The sequence below is a fragment of the Phoenix dactylifera genome, chromosome 11, assembly GCF_009389715.1.
Source record: "Phoenix dactylifera cultivar Barhee BC4 chromosome 11, palm_55x_up_171113_PBpolish2nd_filt_p, whole genome shotgun sequence".
Taxonomy (NCBI): Eukaryota; Viridiplantae; Streptophyta; class Magnoliopsida; order Arecales; family Arecaceae; genus Phoenix; species Phoenix dactylifera.
In genome coordinates this window covers 21,594,241-21,615,009 of record NC_052402.1, presented here as the reverse complement: position 1 = coordinate 21,615,009, position 20,769 = coordinate 21,594,241, and the positions used below count along the sequence as shown (strand labels likewise).

The 20,769-nt window shown below is 37.6% G+C and overlaps 1 protein-coding gene across 7 annotated transcripts in view; it reads left to right on the top strand.

The window, feature by feature from the left end:
- The first annotated feature begins 1,257 nt into the window (after nucleotides 1-1,257).
- LOC120112442 (probable ubiquitin-like-specific protease 2B) overlaps nucleotides 1,258-20,769 on the top strand; it is a 35,933-nt gene continuing 16,421 nt past the window's right edge. For 2 of the 7 annotated variants that reach the window (XM_039131889.1, XM_039131888.1), the window contains exons 1-8: nucleotides 1,265-1,646; nucleotides 7,022-7,326; nucleotides 7,423-7,516; nucleotides 7,592-7,644; nucleotides 10,061-10,255; nucleotides 10,356-10,431; nucleotides 17,529-17,634; nucleotides 19,289-19,357. In XM_039131889.1, coding sequence (XP_038987817.1) covers nucleotides 7,069-7,326; nucleotides 7,423-7,516; nucleotides 7,592-7,644; nucleotides 10,061-10,255; nucleotides 10,356-10,431; nucleotides 17,529-17,634; nucleotides 19,289-19,357 — 851 coding nt within the window. In that variant the 5' untranslated portion in view covers nucleotides 1,265-1,646; nucleotides 7,022-7,068. Of the gene's footprint in view, nucleotides 1,647-7,021; nucleotides 7,327-7,422; nucleotides 7,517-7,591; nucleotides 7,645-10,060; nucleotides 10,256-10,355; nucleotides 10,432-17,528; nucleotides 17,635-19,288; nucleotides 19,358-20,769 lie in introns of all 7 variants that reach the window. The other 5 variants (XM_039131891.1, XM_039131887.1, XM_039131886.1 and 2 more) reach the window with 5 other exon arrangements.

The window sequence follows — 20,769 nt, the reverse complement described above, 5'->3', positions numbered from 1 at the left end:
TAACGAATTGGTTGGGAATTGACTTTGGGTTTGAGGTGGGTCATGATGGTTGACTTGTCCTTGAGCCCATTGTCATTTAATCTTGCTAAGCTGCTTCAGATCGAACTCGACCAGACAAGACTAAAAACCGGACCGTGACCTAATAAAAAGGGTTAATCAAACCTTTGCCCCATACATAATTAATTATAACTTTCGATCGAATCAGGACCAAAACCCATTTAATTATACCCTTAGCTTGATTACAATCCCATCAGGTTACTAAACCGGGTCAACACAATCTCCTCCTTATATGTTTTCATAAAAGATTATAACCAGGAGAGAGACAAGTTTAGAGTCTGTTTTGAGAAAAGAATTATTTACCTCTTACCATATTTTAAATTCATTTCAATGTTTATTTAATTTTATGGTAAAATATATATTTATCAGTTTAAAAACATTGATAAGTGCTATGAAAAGATAACTAAATTATAGATTATTAAGCACTTATCATGCTTTGGCACGATCCTGCAGGGATGCATTATTTTCTTCTTTTATAGTTTCTCCATGATTCATTGCGTCCAAATGGATCTCGGCATCAAGAGTTCATGACAAATAATTTTTGCCAGATATGTTAAGAGCTACAAATTCAAGCTTGGTGAGATTTGACATTATGAAATAAAAGGAAAGAAAAATATATTACCACAAATAAGTGAAGACCCTTATTTGGTTAGAGTCTCGTGCTGATAACGTGGTATAAAACTATAAGTAAAAGGTCATAAAGCAATAGAAAATAAAGAGAAAGAAAACACAAGAGAGTATGAGATATAAATGGCTCTTTTATTATTTCTTGCTTTTCTCTTTCCCAAGACTACATATCATCTATTTATTGGCCAAAGGAGAAAGATCAAAGGCCATAAATACATTAATTTATCATTAATGATGAAATTGGAGGGTTATGAGAAGTTGAATAATTATGGATGAATTCAGATGAATATTCATCTAGAGATGAAGATGAGAAGTCAAGATTTTATAACATAGCAGTAAATATAGCATATTATTTAAATAATCAAGGAGGGGCATTTTTGGATTTAAAAAAATTAAATTGGGACAAGCAAAGAATCGCGGTTCCAAATCTAATCCAGGAACTATGGACCCCGGTTATACCCGGTTTGACCCAACTGTATCGGGCATAACTATCCCGACCCGCAAAATGTGATATTCTTGGTCCTTTATCCCGGGATAATCGTAGACATGGGATAAAATCGGGTTAATGCTTTTCCCAAGTCTGCCCCCTGCTCTCGATCTGTCCTTCCCTCCCTTATTAATTCTCGCTCCTTTTTCTTCTTCTCAAATCGATGTACTAGAAGGCGATCCCTTTCCTCTCTCTTCTTCCCTTTATCCTTCTTGTTCTCGGCCAAATACCTAGTTTGGATTCCTTCTCCACCATCGCCGAGGGGAGATCGGTCGTCCGGGGCCCGAAACTAGGGTTTCCGGGTTCGAATCAGCTGACTTTTTGCCTGCGGTGAGGTGTTCCTCGCAGAAAGATCTCGCGGTCTACGATTTTAACGAAGAGGAGGAGGCCGTGGAGGCGGAGTCCGGAAAGTTCTCGGCGAGGATCCAGTCCAAGTTGAAGGAAGCAGAAACCAAGTATCAGTTCCTTGAGGCATGTAAGCCCTTTCCCACTCGAAACCTGAAACTAATTTGGACTTGCTTAATCAGTTGATTCTTTTGCTTAATTTCGTTGCTGAATCGTTTTGCGAATCTGAAACACATAGATGTTCTGGGTTTCTGTGATTCGAAGGATGAATTGTAGTAAAAAAGGGGAATTTATGTCTCTTCGTTTAAAGTGGCATTTCTAGCATGCTGGTAAAATCCTCTGGGTCAACCTGCCAAACTCTCTGCTATCTGCTAAACAGTGCATCTGTTAATTATACCATCACAAATTCAAAATTTACGATGGCACATGGTACAGTGAAGTCGATCATCTCTGAGATTTAGGCGTTCGGTTGGCTAGCTAGTAGAATATCGTCTTATGGAAAATATGGATTTTATCCAAAAGAATTGGATATATTGATCCTTCTGTGAGATTTGGCCCCTGCTACATCCTCAAAAGAATTGGTTTGCTAGATGTTTAGGCCTTTTTGAAATCTATTTATGGGTCACTAGTATTTTGGCTTTCCAGTTTGTAGGAAATGCATGCTTGTGCAAGTGGCCTGTGCAGGGGAGACATGATGATGTTCATTGTATGGACCTTGGGAGCATGTTTAGATGAGATGGAAATTAGGCCTGTTTTGAGTGATCCTTACTATTCCACCACATGTTTGGAATGAATATTATAAATACCAAATATAGTTATCAGCTATATGAGATTCTCTCTAGTGAGTCAAAACATTAGAACATCGGTCATAAAGATTTTGTTCCATATCCTTTTAAAACTTGTTCTTTTTTATTTTTGGAGGGGATGGAGGGAAGATCCATCTAGTGGAATTATCCATGTCCAAACACTTGGGAAACAGCTCCCTGGTTTCAAACCTAAGATTCTTCCATTTGGAGGAGCCAAGCTACTGTTTTATTGGCCAGCTCACAATTTCCTGTTGTTTACACTTAAACTTTTCTTGATCAACATTATCCACTTCAATATTTACCATGAAATTACAAAGACCAAATGAGCGTTTGGTTGGATAGAGGAGTATCTTATAGTAACTTGTGAGACTTTTGAATAATATCATAATAAGCTATTCAATATTAAAAAAGGAAAAAGGATCCTTATGGATCATGTTCGAAGGATTCTCTAGTCCTTGTAATAGCCTGCCCTTTATAGGTTAAAAAAAATTCTATCGATGTCATGACCCATAAGGATGCACTTTTTGATTCCATTCTCTTTTAGACTTCCTCTATTAAATTACTATGTAAGATGTTGCCTTAATTCCCCCCTCTTTCCCTCTTTTTTCCTTTCCAACCTTGCTATCTCCCACCCAAATAATGCTAGAAACAATCCGCCCCCTTTTGCTGCTAGCTTGGGTAGTTCTCTCCTACTCCATTTGTTGCTAGTTTGCATGACTTGCAAAAGTGGCCTTAATTTTTGGCTGCTCATCCATCGTCAATCTATCCTTTATCCTGAATTGACAACTCTTTTGCCTATTGCATATCTTCCATAGCCATCAATTAATAACCTCATTTTTTTCAGCCCTTCCGGCCCACCTTATCGCTTGAACCAACCATTATTGCCCCACTTTTTTCACCATGTCTAGCCACCATGACCTTTGCACCCAATCTTTTTCACCACCCTAACATAGATCCATCTTTGACTGCTACCGTTCGATGGCTGTGGCTTTTCTTGTTGCTGACGGGAATTGAGAATAAAGATGTAACATTGGGCTGGAAATTGAAGGCAAGATGTTTTATGGTGTTTTATGTTGATGACCATTATTGTGGGATCTTCACTTTTGTTTGTCTCATAGCATCTTTTAAAACGTGCTATGGTTCGAAAAGAAACCTCTAGTGGTAACTCTAAACTATAGGCAACATCTTGTAACTACCTATAATGACAAGATTGAAAATAGCTAGCAAGTGGCAGGCTGGCAGCTTCACCCTGTTTCATTCGGGTTTTAAAACACCGGTTTGAGGAGATTAGTAAAGGATTATTTTGTTCTTGACATGTGTTTTATTTTGGGTTAGGCATGTTGTAAGAGATGACACTATCAAATTGACTCACCGATAGTTAAGAGGGGGATTCAATTTGAGCTTATAGCAATAGTGCTAGAATATTGACCAAATCAAAATTAAGTTGATGTGACTGTTGTCACCCCTAATCATGGATTGAAGGTTTATGGCCAAGAGTAAGGATGTATATGAACTCAATGTTGTAGAGACTAGGAAAATAAAAGTAAGATGATCTGTCATATAGTGACTTGCATTGCAAATGCAACTTGCTTCAATCTTAGATTATACATCCTTTAAGGGTTTGTTTAAATGCCCAGATAGGCTATTTTAGGACAAGTTCTCCACACATTGGATGTTTAAGAGAGGCAAGACTGACACAAAATAAATTGGGTAGCGATGGAAGAGAAAACTTGATATGTTGGGGAGCTTGTAGATCATATAATCCCCAAAAGATACAAGATTCCTTCCCTGAGATGCTTTCCACTATCCTCAGATATTTGGAATCAGTTTAGAGAAATTCTTTACTCTCCCATGCTAACCTCTTCTAACCATCAAGGATACTTGGTATGCCATCCAAATAGAGGTGGCAATTGTGTCGGGTCAGGTCGGAAGTCCCAAACCTGAGCCTGTTATATTTAGTAAGCAGGTAATCTGATTCGAACTATTTAACCTATTTAATAAACAGGTCATATCGATTACCCTGTATAACCTATTAACCTATATAACTTGTATAATCTATATAACCTGTTTACATAAATTAGTATTAACCACTAAACCAGTTAACTTGATTAACATAGACAATAATGATTCTTCACAGTCATCTAAAACTATAAAAGTGCATATTTGCTTTATAATGAGAATTAATAGAAATGATATAAGAGAATTAGAAATGATACCTCTTTCCAATGATTCAAAACTCAATATGGAATAATCCACGACAATTCATTTCATAGGTTACATCTTAGATTGTGGTAGTTCACTACCACATGGACCTTAAAAGGGAAAAAAATTCCACACCGATAAAAGTTGTGGACTTGTATCGAACTTATACCGTAGTTTATACAGGATTATGCTTATATCCACCAGAACACACACTCCGACCTAGTCGCAAAACAAGATGTTTGATAGAAAGATCTAATCTTGACCTATGACCTGCAAGCTTTTTATCAACCAAAGTTTAATCCATAAAAGGAAACCAATTATGATCAGCTACCGACATTATTTTAACACTCCAGCATGGATTTGGAAAAGCGAAGAAGGGAAGAGGAAGAGGAGGCTCAAATTCACCATTTAATCTGCACCTAAATCAAAATGACTGCAATCAGTTGGATGCAAAAGCAGACCATCCAAGATTAGTTGCCATTAGAAATGGCTGATTTTTGCTTCACGAATCAGCAAAATCTCATCCAAGAATCATCTTACCTCTTCATAAAAACGTAAAATCAAATATCATTTGTGGCCGAAGCTGTTACAGCCCGATATGATCTCTTAACAAAACTGCTTCCACTAGAAGATTATTGAGGTAGAAAGATTTTATCCAAGAATCATCTCTCGGCTTCTCTCTCTCTCTCTCTCCCCCCTTCCACCCTCTCCCTCTTTCGCCCTCCCTTCCTCGCCTCTCCCTCCCTCCCTCCCTCTCTTTTTCCCTTTTCTTCGCTCTTGTTTTGCCGGGTTTCTTGAACCGAGGTGCCAAACCGTGTTGGTTCACCCTTGGTATGATTTGGTATGCCCTTAATCGTGTGGTTCGAGGCAGTACAACATTCCATGACATATAGTAAAGATTTTATGTTCCTTTGCTTCCATGACCAAATCCTTAGAAACCCCCTTTTTGGACTTTATCACCACAGCCAGTGGAGATCAATCATCTTGGGCTTGGTCCTAGGCTTTATTCTAGAGTTTCCAAGCTTCAATCAGCTGAGTTCTCGCTTGTATGAGTTCCTGGCAAAAGGATCTTGTTATCTACAATTTATAAAAGTCTTGTTCGCATGTATGCTAGAACCCAAAGTCGGCGGAACCATCCCGAACTGGGCGGTTTGGGTCGTACCGAGCTGTCTCGGCGGCGGACCGGGACGGTTCCGGCAATGAAAACGAAACCTGTTGCCGGAGGGGGAGAAGGAGAAGAAAAAAGAGGAAAAGAGAGAATGAGCTGGGGAGGGAGGGAGAGGGAGAGGAAGGAAGAGAGAGGGAGTTGGAGGCGAGCTGCGCGGAGGGGGGCTTTGCGACCGGGTCCTCTCTTTCGTTTGAAATAGGGGTCCAGCCCTTTTTTTTTATTTCGCGATTTTTAAGTGAAGTCGGCAAGCGTCTGTTTCGGACGAAACAGGGGACCTGGCCACGGAGCTCTCCTTCGCCTCCGCCCGGGTCGCTGGCCTCTGCCGGCCCTCTGTCTCCCTCCCTCTTTCCCCCTTCTCTCTCTCTTTTTTTCTCTCCCGTTCGTCCTCTCCCCCGCCTCCTCTGTTATGTCAGTACGGGGCTGGCATGGAACGGTTTGGGGGCGTACCATTCTGCGCTGCCGGGCAACCGGTCCGGCCTTAGGATCCGGCACAGCAGACCCTGGAACCATACCGTTCCGTGCCATCGGGCAACTGGTCTGGGCCCCGGTTCCTGCACAACAGACCCTGCTTGAACCTTTTCCTTTGTCCATGTTTTGTAATCAACTCCATCTATATTGTATGAGGATTCTTTGTCGCTGTTTTTGCGCTTTTAGTTTTGTTTAATGGCCAGTTCGCATTTAATAATTGGATAAATCTGCAATTTTTATCATGAAGTAGAATGTGTTCTTATTGGTGTTGCAACACTCAATAGTGGATCCTTTACAAACCTCTGAACCTTCTTAGAGTGGGTTTCGGGAATGGAGGATACTCCCTTAGCAAAATTCTGTCACAGGTGCCTATGATTTTTTTAGTTTTGATGTTTAATTATGATACATATAACACTCATCATCTCGAAGATTAGCAATCTCTGCTGATCAAATATTCTGCTACCAGAGGTCATCATTTGTCAATCATTTACCAACCTCATTTGCTATATACGTGTTGAGAATGAATACTTACTTACAAGGGGTATTTGAATGCCATCTTTAGTAAAATATTTAGGGGTTTCAAAATGATGGACTTCTAGTTAGAGAATCTTGGATCTTTTATGAATGCTTAACCTTTCATGCACATAGAAATATATTTTCTGTAAATTATTTATTTTACTTTAATCTCAATCTTTTCACTTTTATTTGATGATGCACTGTGTTATATCTTTCCTTGTTTATTAGTATTGTTGTTCTATGATGAACACTTGGAGCGAATAGTGAAATTCTGTTCTATGATGATTTATTAGTACATTTACTGTTGTTATTTTCTCATTTTATGTTTTTATCTCTTTGTTGCAGTCCACTCAAGCTTGAATTTAAGGCGAACAGATGTGACCAGTGCTTATATGGATTTGTGTGAAAGAGATAATGCCCGGGAGTCATGTATCATAGATACACCACAAAAAAATCTGGCTGCTTCTGATGAGAAAATTGAGTTCGATGAATTTATTGCATCCTCAACAAGTTATGAAGACAATGGTCATATACTCACAGATGAAAACGAACCTGAGATTCTTACAGGAACGGATCCTCTTATAATTAGAACTTCTGGTCTTGTAGTACCTTCTGTAGGCGACAAACAATTCTCAGAGTCTTCATCCGATGTATTCCATATTCTTACTGATTTCATTGGACCTGAATCTTTTGTGCTACTCTGTCCTTTTAATTCTTATTAGGTTCTCATATTGAAATGCTGTCAGGGAACAACAGTTGATGTGATTTCAGATGATGAAGGTAGCTGGGTGTCGGCATCTGATTCTCCATCAGCAACACATTCTGATGTCGAGAGTGAAGGTCATTTTTTACTCACAGGACTTCTGTTGTTATTGCTTAATACCTGTTTCGTGACTGCTTACTGTGTAATTTCAGGTTACTTAGAACACCGAGTCTCAGATAATTGTTACAGTGCATGTGCAGATACGGTAAGATTTTTTTTTCATGACCATATTTCTGGGGTATTACACTGGTGAACCTTTACAAAGCAAGATTAATGTTAATATATTTGATGCAAGGTATGCCGTACTAGTCCGAACCGGGCGGTATGGATACGGATACGTACCGTACCGGTTCGGTACAGATTCTCGGTACGGATTGCGTACCGATACTCGGTACGCCAAAAAAATCATACCGTACTGTACCGACACTGGGCTAGTGTGGCACCAGTACGGGGTCTAGTACCAAGACGAAGAACCTTGATTTGATGTTCTTTCCTTTTATCCTAAAAGAGTATCCGGGACATGAATAATTAATTTTGTTCTTTTCATAACTTAGAATATTCCCTGCCCATCCCTATGCCCCTTAGTTTTGGAGTTAGAGAATTGTTTTTGATATTAATGTCTAAGTGCATATACTATATTGTTTTTGGAGTTAGAGAGTTGTTTTTGACATTAATTTTCAAATGCATATACTATGTGGTTTATGACGCTTTGCGTCACTTCCCCAGTCACTTTATTTGATTTGATATAATAAATATGGATTATAAAGGATACACTTTTTTTATCAGTTGATGAAAAATTTTCCATCCCATTTCAAGGGACAATTTCAATGTTTTCATTCAATTTGTATATGTATTTTTTTTCTTGCTGTGAGCTATTGATTTCCACAAGGTGGTGGAGCTCTGCCTCATTTGTTCATTTCTGTGATTGTCGAGGCACAAATTCCAAATTTTTGTATGTAAAATTCACAACAAATGCTACAAATCATCCAACCTATAAATATTGGGAAATATCTCTTTGTACAAGCAAGTTTCAATAAAACTGCATTTTGCCTACTTACAACCTAGGGAAATTACTATATACCACCGTATTTCCACAAAATCCTAAGCAACCTTTGGAGACTTTTCATTGTCTAGACTTCCATCCAACACTCTTTGACCCATGGATTGATAAATCCATGGTGTAAACTCAAGTGATGATACTCATCTGGATCCAATCCATGGTGTAAACTCAAGTGATGATACTCATCTGGATCCACCTGATGTAATCCATGGGTTTTTCAACCCACCAAAACATAATTATCTGCAACATCAGAGAGAGTAGTTGGTTGATATTTATCAGAGATAGGTATACCTAGACTTTAAGTTAAGATGCTAAACTTAAATTGATGGAACCCATCCTCAGTCTCTAATGGAACTCATTGCCAACTATGGTCATTAAAGCATTGTGTTCATCAATCCATGGTTTTATCAGCCGAAGGGGAAAGAAAAGGAGAATGATAACTCTTTGGCATGAACTTACAGTTACACAGAGCAAGAGCAGAAAGTTCCAAGTGTTGGAATAGGGAAGTGGCCATCCTTCAATTTCTGGAGAGTGGGAACAACAAAATTGCCTGTATAAAATGAATGGTGATATATTTTATGGTTTTTTCAGTGATTTTTTCAATATCTCGATCCAAGATCAAGTGAGTAAAAAATTTTAATTATAGTTTTTTTTTCCAAGTTAAACGTTATACAGACGAAGCTGTGATAGGAGTAAGAATGAGTTTCTGTAATGGATGCAAAGTGGAAATAATAGTTTTCAAACCTAGGCGTGCATCTTAAATTTTATATCACAGGAAGGGGTTCCACTAGAGGAAATAGTAGATCCCCTTTGTAAAATGGTGCAATTCTAAATCGTGTAATTCACTTTGTCAATGTTGATGCATTCAGTCCAAACAAGGGTCTGTGCGACTCGTGGTACAATAGCCCACTCATTAGGTATATCTGGCTCTGATGCAGTTGATGACATAGAGTTGCAATTGGCAAAATGACGCAGAAACAAAACATAACTGGATGAGATGGAGTGATTTTTCTGGTCATTAGACCTGCAGCTTTTTTTGGTTGATGATCAGCCTGAAGGTTATGTTTTTGTTATTTTAAGTTCTCTTATACATCCCCCACTTAAATCTATGCGTAACAAGCTGCATCAATTGAAATGTGAATATTGAATGCTTATTGCGAGAAACTAGAGTTGATGTTTTGTTATATGGTATTTAAGGCATTCTAGTTAATTAAGCATACGGATGTGTCGTGGAAGGTCAGGTAGTATTGGCTCAAGTTTGTGGTTGCTGACATGCTGGACATTTGAGAGCTCTTGCCTAGTTTTTGGATAACTTGCTATTTCTTAATGGTGTATGCTTTAATTTGTAATGTAAATTACCATCAGCAGGATACTTTATGGTTACTTTTTCTTATTATGTTTTTAAATTTTCATTCCTCTATTTTAATTGTATTGGTCATTTGTTCTGGTTGCTGTTCTTATCGTTTTCTTTAAACCTTTTTAGTTCTGCATGTTCCTGCTTGTTTTATTTGTTATCATCATTCAATATACTTAATTAATACTCTTTTTTTGTGGCTTGCAGGTGGATGACAACATGGCTGTCATAGTTTTCCCTGATTATGTTATATATAAGAACATGCTGTGTGGAGACTCTCGGTTAACCTTCTTCACAGATTGCATTAAGATTGAGTGTTCGGATGTCAATGGAAATGGAAAATTTGTTTTAGAATGTGCAATTGCTGATATCATTTATATTCATCGCCAGTGGAGTGGAAGTGTGGGTGTTGCTGCAGACTTTAATTTAAAAATCAAATTGGGTACTATACCGTATCTCATTGCTTTTGGTTGTTTGTGATATCATCGTCTTCTTATTACAGGTTGAAGCTGCTTTGGTTAAACTTTGTTTTAAAGCAACTGATGCTAATGGAAATGAAAAACCTCACAATGATGGTGGTATGTCTTTTCCCAAATATTTTCATTGCCGATTCCATCATTTGGCACCTTTCTATTCTAAAATTGCCTTATTTATTTTGAGTCACTTGTTTTGTTATCTATGGAGCTGCATCAACATCCACCATGCCTTTTTCTCCTAATTTTTTATCAGTTTGTCTTGGCAATTAAAATTTCAGTTTAGTGGTGAGATAGGCGTACTTTGTATGTTCAGTTTGGACTGTAGAGTTAACTGAGTCTACTTTAGCCTATGACTGCAGGCAACTGATACATTAAGTTCTAACTAGGCAGACAACACTCTTCCTTTTTTTTTTGCTTAAATATATGAAAATTCTCTTATTTTTTGTTACGTTATGTTTGTGAATATTATATGATTGCAAGAATTCGTATTTGACCATATCAGATGGAAGGAGAAATTGCTAAATAGCTTGATCTCTAAGTTGTACGGTATCACCATTCATGAAAAAAAAATGGCTGTTGCTTATCTAGTTGTTAACCCATTTTTATTCAAATAATTGTTTAGATATGTTTCCTATGACTTTTCATTGTTCGGACTTCAGAGCGTGTGGATTTGGTTTCCGAACTCTAGAAGAAGGCTTTCAAAGAGCAGATTGAAAAGCTGGTTCTGCTTGTTGTAATCCCAGCTCAATTTCGTAACATTTAGATGTGTCGATGAAGAATAATGCCATTTAACTGTTTATTGATGCTATCAGATTCCCTCTTTGGCTTCCTCTCCTAGGTACTCTAGAGGAGCTTTCTTTGACCGCTTATTGGCTACTCCAGACTTTTTCTGAGATTGAAGGCTTAGTTTTGTCAACCTAATTAGATAAATATTCTTTATGAACAAGTTGGTGGTTAGGAGTTCCTCACCTAATGAATATATACTTCCCTTCTGTGAAACATGCATATGCAACATGCTCTATTTTGTGTGAGTTATCACCACCAGAATTTGAAATGAATTAGAAAGCATATTTGTGATTGCATCACCAATGCACTGAACTTTTATTGTTCACAATCAGGGACTCATTGGGTTTGAAATGCTTAAATGGCTTTCCAAGGTCAAATTTCTTGGGACAATTTTCTTGGCAAATGTTTCGGGCATATAGAGGTGTTGAGCGTGGATGTATAAAACAATGCACATTTTAATTCACCACCAAAATACGTTATAAGATGCACATTTCTGAAGATTTTTTAAGGAAACTTAAGTTAGGCTTTTTTTTGGTTTAATTGGCAGTACTCTCTTTCTCCTGTGACTCCTGATTGCTGCTTATATATCATTCATACTCTACTTTGATAGACTTAACTGGGGCATATGCCATGTTCCAAGGTGATAACTTTTTATTCTTAAGAGTAGCTGGGAGCCATAGTTACCAATCATTGTTTCAATTAGTTATTGTGGAGTTTATAAATCCTTCTTCTCATCAATCAAATTAGGGGCAACATCTTTTGTTATTTTAAACTTTTCTAAAGCCTTTCTCATTAATTCCATCTACATTTGGTTTAGGTCCTCCCTCTATATAGGCATTTCAATGTAGATCTAGGCAGCTTTCCAGATTGGTGATTTCTTAGATCTTCGTTGCTCATGTCCATACCATCTTAATTGTCTCTCCATCACTCTACTTTTAATTGGTGCCACTCTACAATGCCTCCATTGTACTTGTTCCTTACCCTATTCTTTGAAGTTCTATTGCAGATCCATCCCAACATTCTCATTTCTACCACAGACATCTTATGTGCTAGGCACTTCTAATTGCCAAACATTTTGAAGTGTACAACAGTCTTAAGCCTTGTCCTAGTCTTATTAAATTACCTTTAGCTTGTCAAGGCATTAGTCAGTTGCATAACACTCCAAATGCAACTTACCGATTACACTCCAAATGTACCTTACCAGTTCATTCACGCACCTTTATTAGAATATTTCTTCTTCCATCTCATTATTCCATTGAAGTATGGCCAGAATATTTAACCATGATTTGAAACTAGGGTCAATTTTGGCTCTCCTAGCTGAAACTAATTTATAGATTCTTTCTCATTTGCATACTTTTTCTGTTTCTTTAAATGTATGGAATCATTTTCCCTAGATAAACTTGAAATTTGCAAGTTGAGAACATGTGGAAGTACCAAGATGTTTTGATTTCAAAGGCATTGGAGGAAAGGAAAATTTTTGGACATAGGTTGGCCTATCCTAGAGCCTACATTTCATAAATATTTTTGCTATTGGATTTTTGATTGCTAATGATACAGTGAACTTTTAACATGAATTTTTGAGCATTTTATGTTCAACAAATATTTATATATGTTTTGATTGTGTGAAAGTATTAAATAGTAGATCTATAAGTAGGATTACAATTGGTTCTACATATCAAATAGTAGATCTATAAGTAGTGTTATAGAAGGGTCTAAGTATCAAATAGTATATCTATAAGTGGGGTTACCAATGGGTCTCGTCATCCCATGACCTGGCCTAGTTAGGTCCACCCCAACATGATTGTTATGCTCTTAGGGCATGTTTGGTTGGGGGGAGTTGGACTCTGGAATGGGAATGGGAATGAGTGACTTCCATTCTAGCCATTTGGTCCGGGGGAGTTTCTTTCCCATTCCGATTCTAGGAGGAAATGGGAATGCCCCAATCCTCCAAAATCTAATTTCTACTCTCCCCTAGTATTCAAATCTGATTCTGATTTCAGTCACGAACCAAACATGTTGGGGGGTATGGCCATTCTGATTCTCATTCCATTCTAATTCTGTTTCCAATTCCGATTTCCATCACGAACCAAACATGCCCTTAAGTTGTCTGAAAAATTACCCTTTTCAAAACTGGGAAGGTTCTTGCTCATATTTTTTCCTACCCAACCCGACCTGTGCCCTAATCGGGTCTAAAATAGGTCAAACATTAGATGATCTGGCCAAATCCAACCATGAACCTGGTTCGATCTGACTTAATCCAATACCCTATAGTTTTGTTGTAATTCCTAATTTCTTCATCACTATCCATTTGCCATGTTTGGACTTGTAGGTTAGGTATATGAACACTATATGTAGCTTGAGGACTCAACTATGTTTGAGCCTAGATCATGTCCGTGTCATTAGTAGCATCATTCCACACCAATACCCTTCTTCAGTTTTCTTCGCTTGTCCATGTCATTATTAGTTTTCCTTCAACACATACAATGGATGGTGTAGATTTCATATATCTTGCATTGAGCTTGAACTCCAGACTTGACCTATCCTAGACCCAAATACTTTAGGTTGGGTTTGGCCCATCTAGACCTGATGGATTTAAAAATTTTTCATGGTCATGTTGACTCAGCCCAGTTTGCCAATGGGCTGGTTCTGGGTCTAAAATCATGTGTAAAAGAATATTGGCTCAGGTCAGGGTCATGCTTGACTTAGTCTGGACTGGGCTTGGTTTTAGGCATAAGTCCCATACACCATTATATATTTTGAAAGATGTCCGCGTTATTACTAGGGACTAATTTTATTTTTCTTCACTTATTTATTTTTTAATTTTTGATTCACATTTTGGATTTATCTTTAACTTTCAGGTTGAAGCTATCAATGCTAGAAAAAAAAAAAAACAAAATTGCTTAAATTGGAACTCATTTGGACTTTTGAATTTGAAACCATGTTTTTGATCCTTCATTCATTTTGTATGGGACAACACGTCAAAACCAATTAGCTTAAGTTGTCTTTTAGCCATCACTTACAATCGGGGCTTGCATACCTACCATGGGAAGTTAGATCCCCCATGGTCTGCATCCTACCGGAGGCCCAAGTAGGGGGCGAAGAGGCTCCATGGGCAGATTGAGAGAGAGCGAGTGATTGAGAGAGTTTGAGATCAAGAGGGAGAGATAGAAAGTGAGCGATTGAGGTCGAGAGGGAGGAATTGAAAGTGAGCGATTGAGAGAGTTTGTGGGTGGGGGGGGGGAGAGAGAGAGAGGGGGGGGGGCAAGCGAGTTGATCGAGAGAGTTTGGGAAGGGCGGATCTAGAGAGAGAGAGAGTTTGGCGAGGGGAAGAGTTTTTTAAAGGAATGGTTCGGTCGAATTGGTATATGCTGGTCAGATCAAATCCAAACTGAGCAGAACCACTCATTCTGCTTGGTTTGGAATCTTTAAAATAGCATTTGATCGGTTCTGCACCTTTTCCAACCAAGCATCCAAACTGATCCACTTCTGCACCAGTTTGGGTTGGTACAGATGGGGCAGTTTGGGTTGGGTTGGCAGATGCTTGTTACAAACATTTTCTGCCTTTTCAGTCGGTTGTACAAATTGGTGCTAAAGTTGTTTTGGGAAAAAAGATCACGGTGGCTACCATAGTGGTTTTAGAGTTCAGCTATCAGACCACAGCCCTGGGTGGTTTAGATGGTGTTAAAGCCTGTGGCTGGTGCCATGCCAGCTGCAAACCTGATATGACGCTCCATGGTGGGCCCAAGTTAGGCACCATGAAACCACAGTGGCTAGTGAATTTTTTTTCCCCTCCTGAATAATGTTACGAAACCATTACTTCCTCATTGACTCTTGGTAGCATTGTTCTGTTTGCGTTATTTAGTAAATAATGATGTTACAACTAATACAATAATGTGACTGCAAGAAACAACTGATTAGTTATCCCTAGTTATTAAATGTTCATATTGACAACAACTAGTATATTAATTACTAAATGGTCGTTGAATTTAAATTAAGTGCATGTGCGTTGTGCTTGTACTAAAGTCTAGATTGATTGTTGGCATTAATTCAATCAGTTTTGAATATACACTCTCATTGCTACACATCTTTTGATATAAAAAATCACTGCTATTTTGTATATGTTATTAGATATAATCTTACCTATAAACTAATTCTCATTCTTATTGGTTTTATTTTCATGTGGTAAAGAAATAGTTTTGTGTTTCAATTTTGGACATCTGTTTGTTATGGACGTTGTTTATTATGTTTGGTGGATGATATTATATTATATTATTCATCTTAATTTTCATTGTCCATATCTTTGTGGTGTTTCATATTTTTGTTATTGATGTTTTTTCCTCTTATCTCTTTTTCATAACGTTCATATGAAATATTGTTTATTGAATTCTTAGTAATGTAGATAGCTAATATATTTTAGGCCTGCCTAGCCAATCTCTTTTTAGTATCATTTGCTCTTAACATAAAACCTGCTAAAAAAGTAGTAGGACAATACAAGAGATACACTATCATGTCAAGTAATTTGTTCTGGTGTTGTAGGTTTTGAGCTGATCTTGGTAAATGATTTTGATGTTGGTAGCAGACATTTGAACAATATGATTATTACATATAGATTGTCCAATGCTTAGAGGAGTAGGTACATTGCTAGTAGCTGTTTTGAATTTTGGCCAATGTTTGGAACCTAATGACTTGGACCAAGTTGCCATTGGTGGTTGTGTCATGGATTTTCCGTTAAATTTTGTGTCACCCATGGTTTGAGCGGCTAAAAGCTATAGCTTTTGGAAATTTTCCCAAATATATGGCTCCCACTATACCATTACTGCTAGAGCTTTCTTCCACCATTCTCCAATTGAGGTCTCCCATCAGACTTCACCTCCCATTAGGTCTCACCGCCATTGTCTACTAGGCCTCCCATTAGATCTCGCTTCCTACCAGCTCTTGTTGTCCCTCTGATCGGGCTTGTCGTCTCACCACCTTGGCCCCCATGAGATCACATCTTCTCGCCTCACCTCCCACGAATTCTTGTCACCTCATCTTTGCTCTGACATGGTCATGTCCTCTAACCTTGGATTCCATTGTATTTGGCTGGGCTGTGTTCGATACCACCAGATCTTTTCATGCCGCCCCAATCCCCTCTAGGTTTGACCACGAAACTTTGATCCCACGTGAGAGCTAACCAAGCCCTTCTCTCTTTCTTCTTGTTTTTAGGACCTAGACATGTCAAACTTGGTTCAACGATATGATTTGAATGGATGAACCAAGGTATGCTGTGCTGATACTAGACTCGTATTGGTTTCCCGGTAGTACAGTATGGTGCTATGCCTTTCTGTTCTGAGCCATACTGACAAAGCCAGACCTATTAAGGGAGGGGGAGAGGGAGAAGGAAAGGGGGGAAAAGAGAGAGGGCTTTCGAGCCCCCATATCCTCCGTAGGTGGCGGCCGCACGAAACAGAGGCTCTGCCCCTTTTGTTTTTTTTGAACTTTCTTAAGTGATGTTGGCAATCCGTCCCTTTCCCTCCTACTCTTTCCCTTCTTCCCTCTCCCCGCCTCTCTTTTCCTCTCTTTTCTTCTCCCTCTCTCGTTCCCTCGCTGGATATCTCGAATGGAGGGGCAGAACCATGTTGGTTCGCCTTTGAACTGTATGCCTAGAACTGGGCGGTTCGGGATGGTACAACCTTCTTTGGGTTGAACCATTCGGGTCATTATACCAATTTTCAGGTTTACGTTTGAACCAACCCATAAAAATTGGTGGGGGACGGGTCAAACAGATTTACTCAAGAGGGTTGACTGGGTTTCTAAACACTGGTTTTGACTGTCAACAATGATTCTGTTTCTATGCTAGCTTGTTTGTTGTGAAAGGTTAATTAACTTGGTGGTTGCTGATTATGTATAAGTTGCAGGCATACACTGCATTCATTTGAGTAAAAAATATTTTACTATAGCTCTATTTGTGCCATCTTCAATGATCTAGACCATGTGTCTGAGTGTGGAAACCAGTTCTGGCTGGTAATATAATTTCCTGTACTGAATTAACAGGAACTTTTCATTCTGCACGAAATTAAAATTTTGAACTGCTATCTGTAGTTAACTATTATATTGCTCTTTAGATTCTCATTCTAAGGAAATACAAGAACAAATTGAAGAGCTATCTGTCTCCATGTTTCATTATATGTTTCTGCATACATGTCTTGCCAGCATGGGTTTTATATGTAGTTAGTCAGATAGATCAGTATATTATTAGTGCTTTTTAATCTCGCTGAAGCTTGTCAATCATATATGCCCCATTATTGCTTTTTCCCCATTTAACGGGTCTTGCAATCTTTTTTCCGCTAGTTTTAAATTTTCCACTTTTTTCTTTTATTTCCCTTTTTGATGGGCTGACTGACATGATCTTTTCGAATTGAAATTACTTGTAGAATTGAAGATAATATTTGCCATTGCTGATACACATTGGTTTGAAAAGGAGCAGAAAATCAGGAATCTGGCAGAAAGATATGGAGATATATGGAACGCTCTTCCTAAGTAAGATTTTAAAATTCAAAATTATTAGAAAACAAATACCCTTGTTCATGCATTTGGAAATTTAAGCGAACTCCCGATCTATAGGTAAAGAGATGATCTTGTTTTCTGTAGCAATGGGATTTCTTCTATCTTGACTACATAATGTAGTTTATCTCTTCCTCAAGTCCAGGCTCCAGAAACTCAGTTATAGATCTGGTTTACTCGGGCCTACCAGACTTTGATTTCAGCAATTTCAATCTGTGTTTAAAGTTTTGGTCAGAATATCATTAAATATAACAAAAAATTAGGAAAATAATTGAAGAACAATACAAGAAAGCTTATGTTACAGAATTTAGAATATCTGGTTTTGTTTGGATAATTAGATATATGGTTTTGGTATTCAGACAGAAAGTCTCTAAATTGAGCAGAAAGGGAAGCCTGAAAATATATAAGCTTAAAATAGATCAAAAACAATGAAATTTTCAAAAATTCATGGGACAAATCAACTTGATGCATGATACACTGTTCAGTTCTCTTGAAAATTAGATTAGCCAATGCATAACTATTTTAATATGTAAAAAATTAACGTGTACAAGTACAAAACTGCATGCAAATAATTACTCAATATCTGGGTTAGCATCAAGTAATAACCAAATGCAAACATCTAGATTTTAATTATAAAGTTTGAGGAGAAACTTAACTACAATCATGTGTGGATCATCATTTTTTAATAAGATTTGAGCAAAGATCTCATCAATTTCAGTTAAAATCTCGTGAATGTTGTGTCAATCAAGGGGACTCAATCTGCTATCTGGAGTCTATGGACTCTTTCTCTTTCTTCTCCTTATAAAATTTCTCGAAATTCAAAAATATCTCTTACATCTGAAATAAAATTAAATTTCTCTGAAGTTCATGGAACTTAACTACAATTACTTCTAATGATGTCAAAATTTACAAGTCTATCTTTAATTTTATATAGTTTTTGTCAATTTATCACTCATGTTTCAATGGGGGTACTGCAGGTTTTTGTCTTAGTCAGAATACTGAAAATTCATTTGACAAGTCTTTGTCTATCTGAAAATTTACTAGAATGAGTAATTTGGTTTTATTATATCTGCAGCTATGTGAGTCAGAATCCCTTCTTTTAACTTGAAATTATAGAAAATGACCTAAAATTGATGGTAGTTAGTAGTTAGCCATATACATTGAAATAAATGAAGAAATGCTTGGAAAATGGGCACTGAAAGATGAAATAATCAACTGTTGTGTACTTGTGGCGAATATTGTTAGTATCTGTGCGACACATTCAACTATAAATATAATATAATGCAATCTTGCACTTACAGTTTATATAACATTTTTTAAGGCAACTGTATTCATCTGCTTAAATTCTTTCGGCATATTTTTCCTGCATTTTTTTAATTAAAAAATGTTCCTTGGTGGCCTCATATATTTTGATGCATTCTTGACTTTGCTGTGTAACATCACTAATATTTTTACTGCAACTATTGAAAGCTTTATGTTATGTGTATTTTAGTTAGTGCTCTTGTATCTCTCCTGCAGATGAAGACTATTAGCTATTGCATGTTTAACCATCTTTTCAGCTATAAAGATTATCAGACTGAGCTTGTGTTCGTCTAATGGCTGTTTTGCAACACATGATCTGTGTTTGCAGTGATGATCTGGTGGGGGGAGACGACACCTTGGTCCCTGATATGTTGTTTTCAAGGCAATGCTTTACTGAGTGAGTATGACTAGCCTTAGCATGCCTATTTCTTTTTGGTGCTATTTGGTTAGTAATTTTTGATATTCACTGCTCAACTATTAATTTTATTTGAATACATGCACAGACACATATCTATGTAAACAAATAACCACTTTCACAACAACGTGTATAAGCTTGTATTTATAGATAGGTTTCTATGTGTGCCGACATGCATTCACACACTCGTTTGTGCATATTTGAGATCTGTTTGTAACGTGCATTCCTAGTTTTGTATCATTTTCATAATGCAGTGTTGGAGGAGAGGGAAGAGGAGGTTGGGGGGGGGGGGGGGGGGGGCTTGGTACATGATGATGTACATGGATATCATTACTCTTGCAAAATGTATCAAGTGAGCACTGAAAGCGAAAAAAAATGTTGAATGGTAGGTGAAAATAAGCAGCAAAAGCTTTTATAACAAGGTAATACCAAAAATCAGGGGAAGCAACACCCAGCAAATGTGAGAGGCTATAATGAGCATAATTTTGTAGTGTGTTGAAAACTGAATCGGTGGTGTTGACTGGTACTCATCGTGCATCTATTTTTTATTTCAGTTCTGTTTCTCTTTGTTTACTAGTTGGTGTACCCACTAGCTCTCCTTCATTTTACTATGCTTGTTTTTTGTTTTCTTGAGGTCTAAGTGTGAAAATTTCGCATAAACTTGGGACTTGCTGTCCCTTGGGAATTGAAGGTCATTCTCTCTGACACAAAGCAGGTAAGCACACGTATCAAATAGATTTGTGGTATACTCTTCTCTTTCTTCACTTAAATTCTTTCATGGATTCAAGTGTTTTGTGCTGGTGCCATGCCGATTAGGCACTAGCTTAGTACATGCTGGATGACTTACCATGCCCATGTTTGGCACACAGTGAGCATCCAGCTAGTTTTCATGGCATGCAAGGGCTTAGACAGAAGCACATATTTGGTGCCTCCTTTTCATTTCTAAATATTCTGACTTTTTTCTAAGGATCTTAGGTATTTTTATATGCAAGAAAACTTGTATTAAACTTGAGAAAATAGTACACTAGAATCAAAAGTTAGGGCATGCATGCTTGCTTATTACTATGCAATACATTCTACAACGTAATATGGTATAGTGTTACACCTTACCGTATTAGCACCAAAAACAAGATATTAGCATGCTCTTTGGTTACTTGTGAATCCATTTTCATACGAAAGGATTTGCAATTGCCAATAGAAATGGTGTAATTCTATTTGTAGTTGCAAAAACTGTTTTCTATTTGGTTGCATGTAACTGATAACCTGAGTTATCAAAGGCTCAAGGCATGCTGAGGCACTAAAGTATCTTTGAGCCCAAGCGCAAGGCAAAGTGAGATGTGTGCGTCAGCAAGGAAAAAGTGCTATACATATGTATGTATGTATATGCATATATA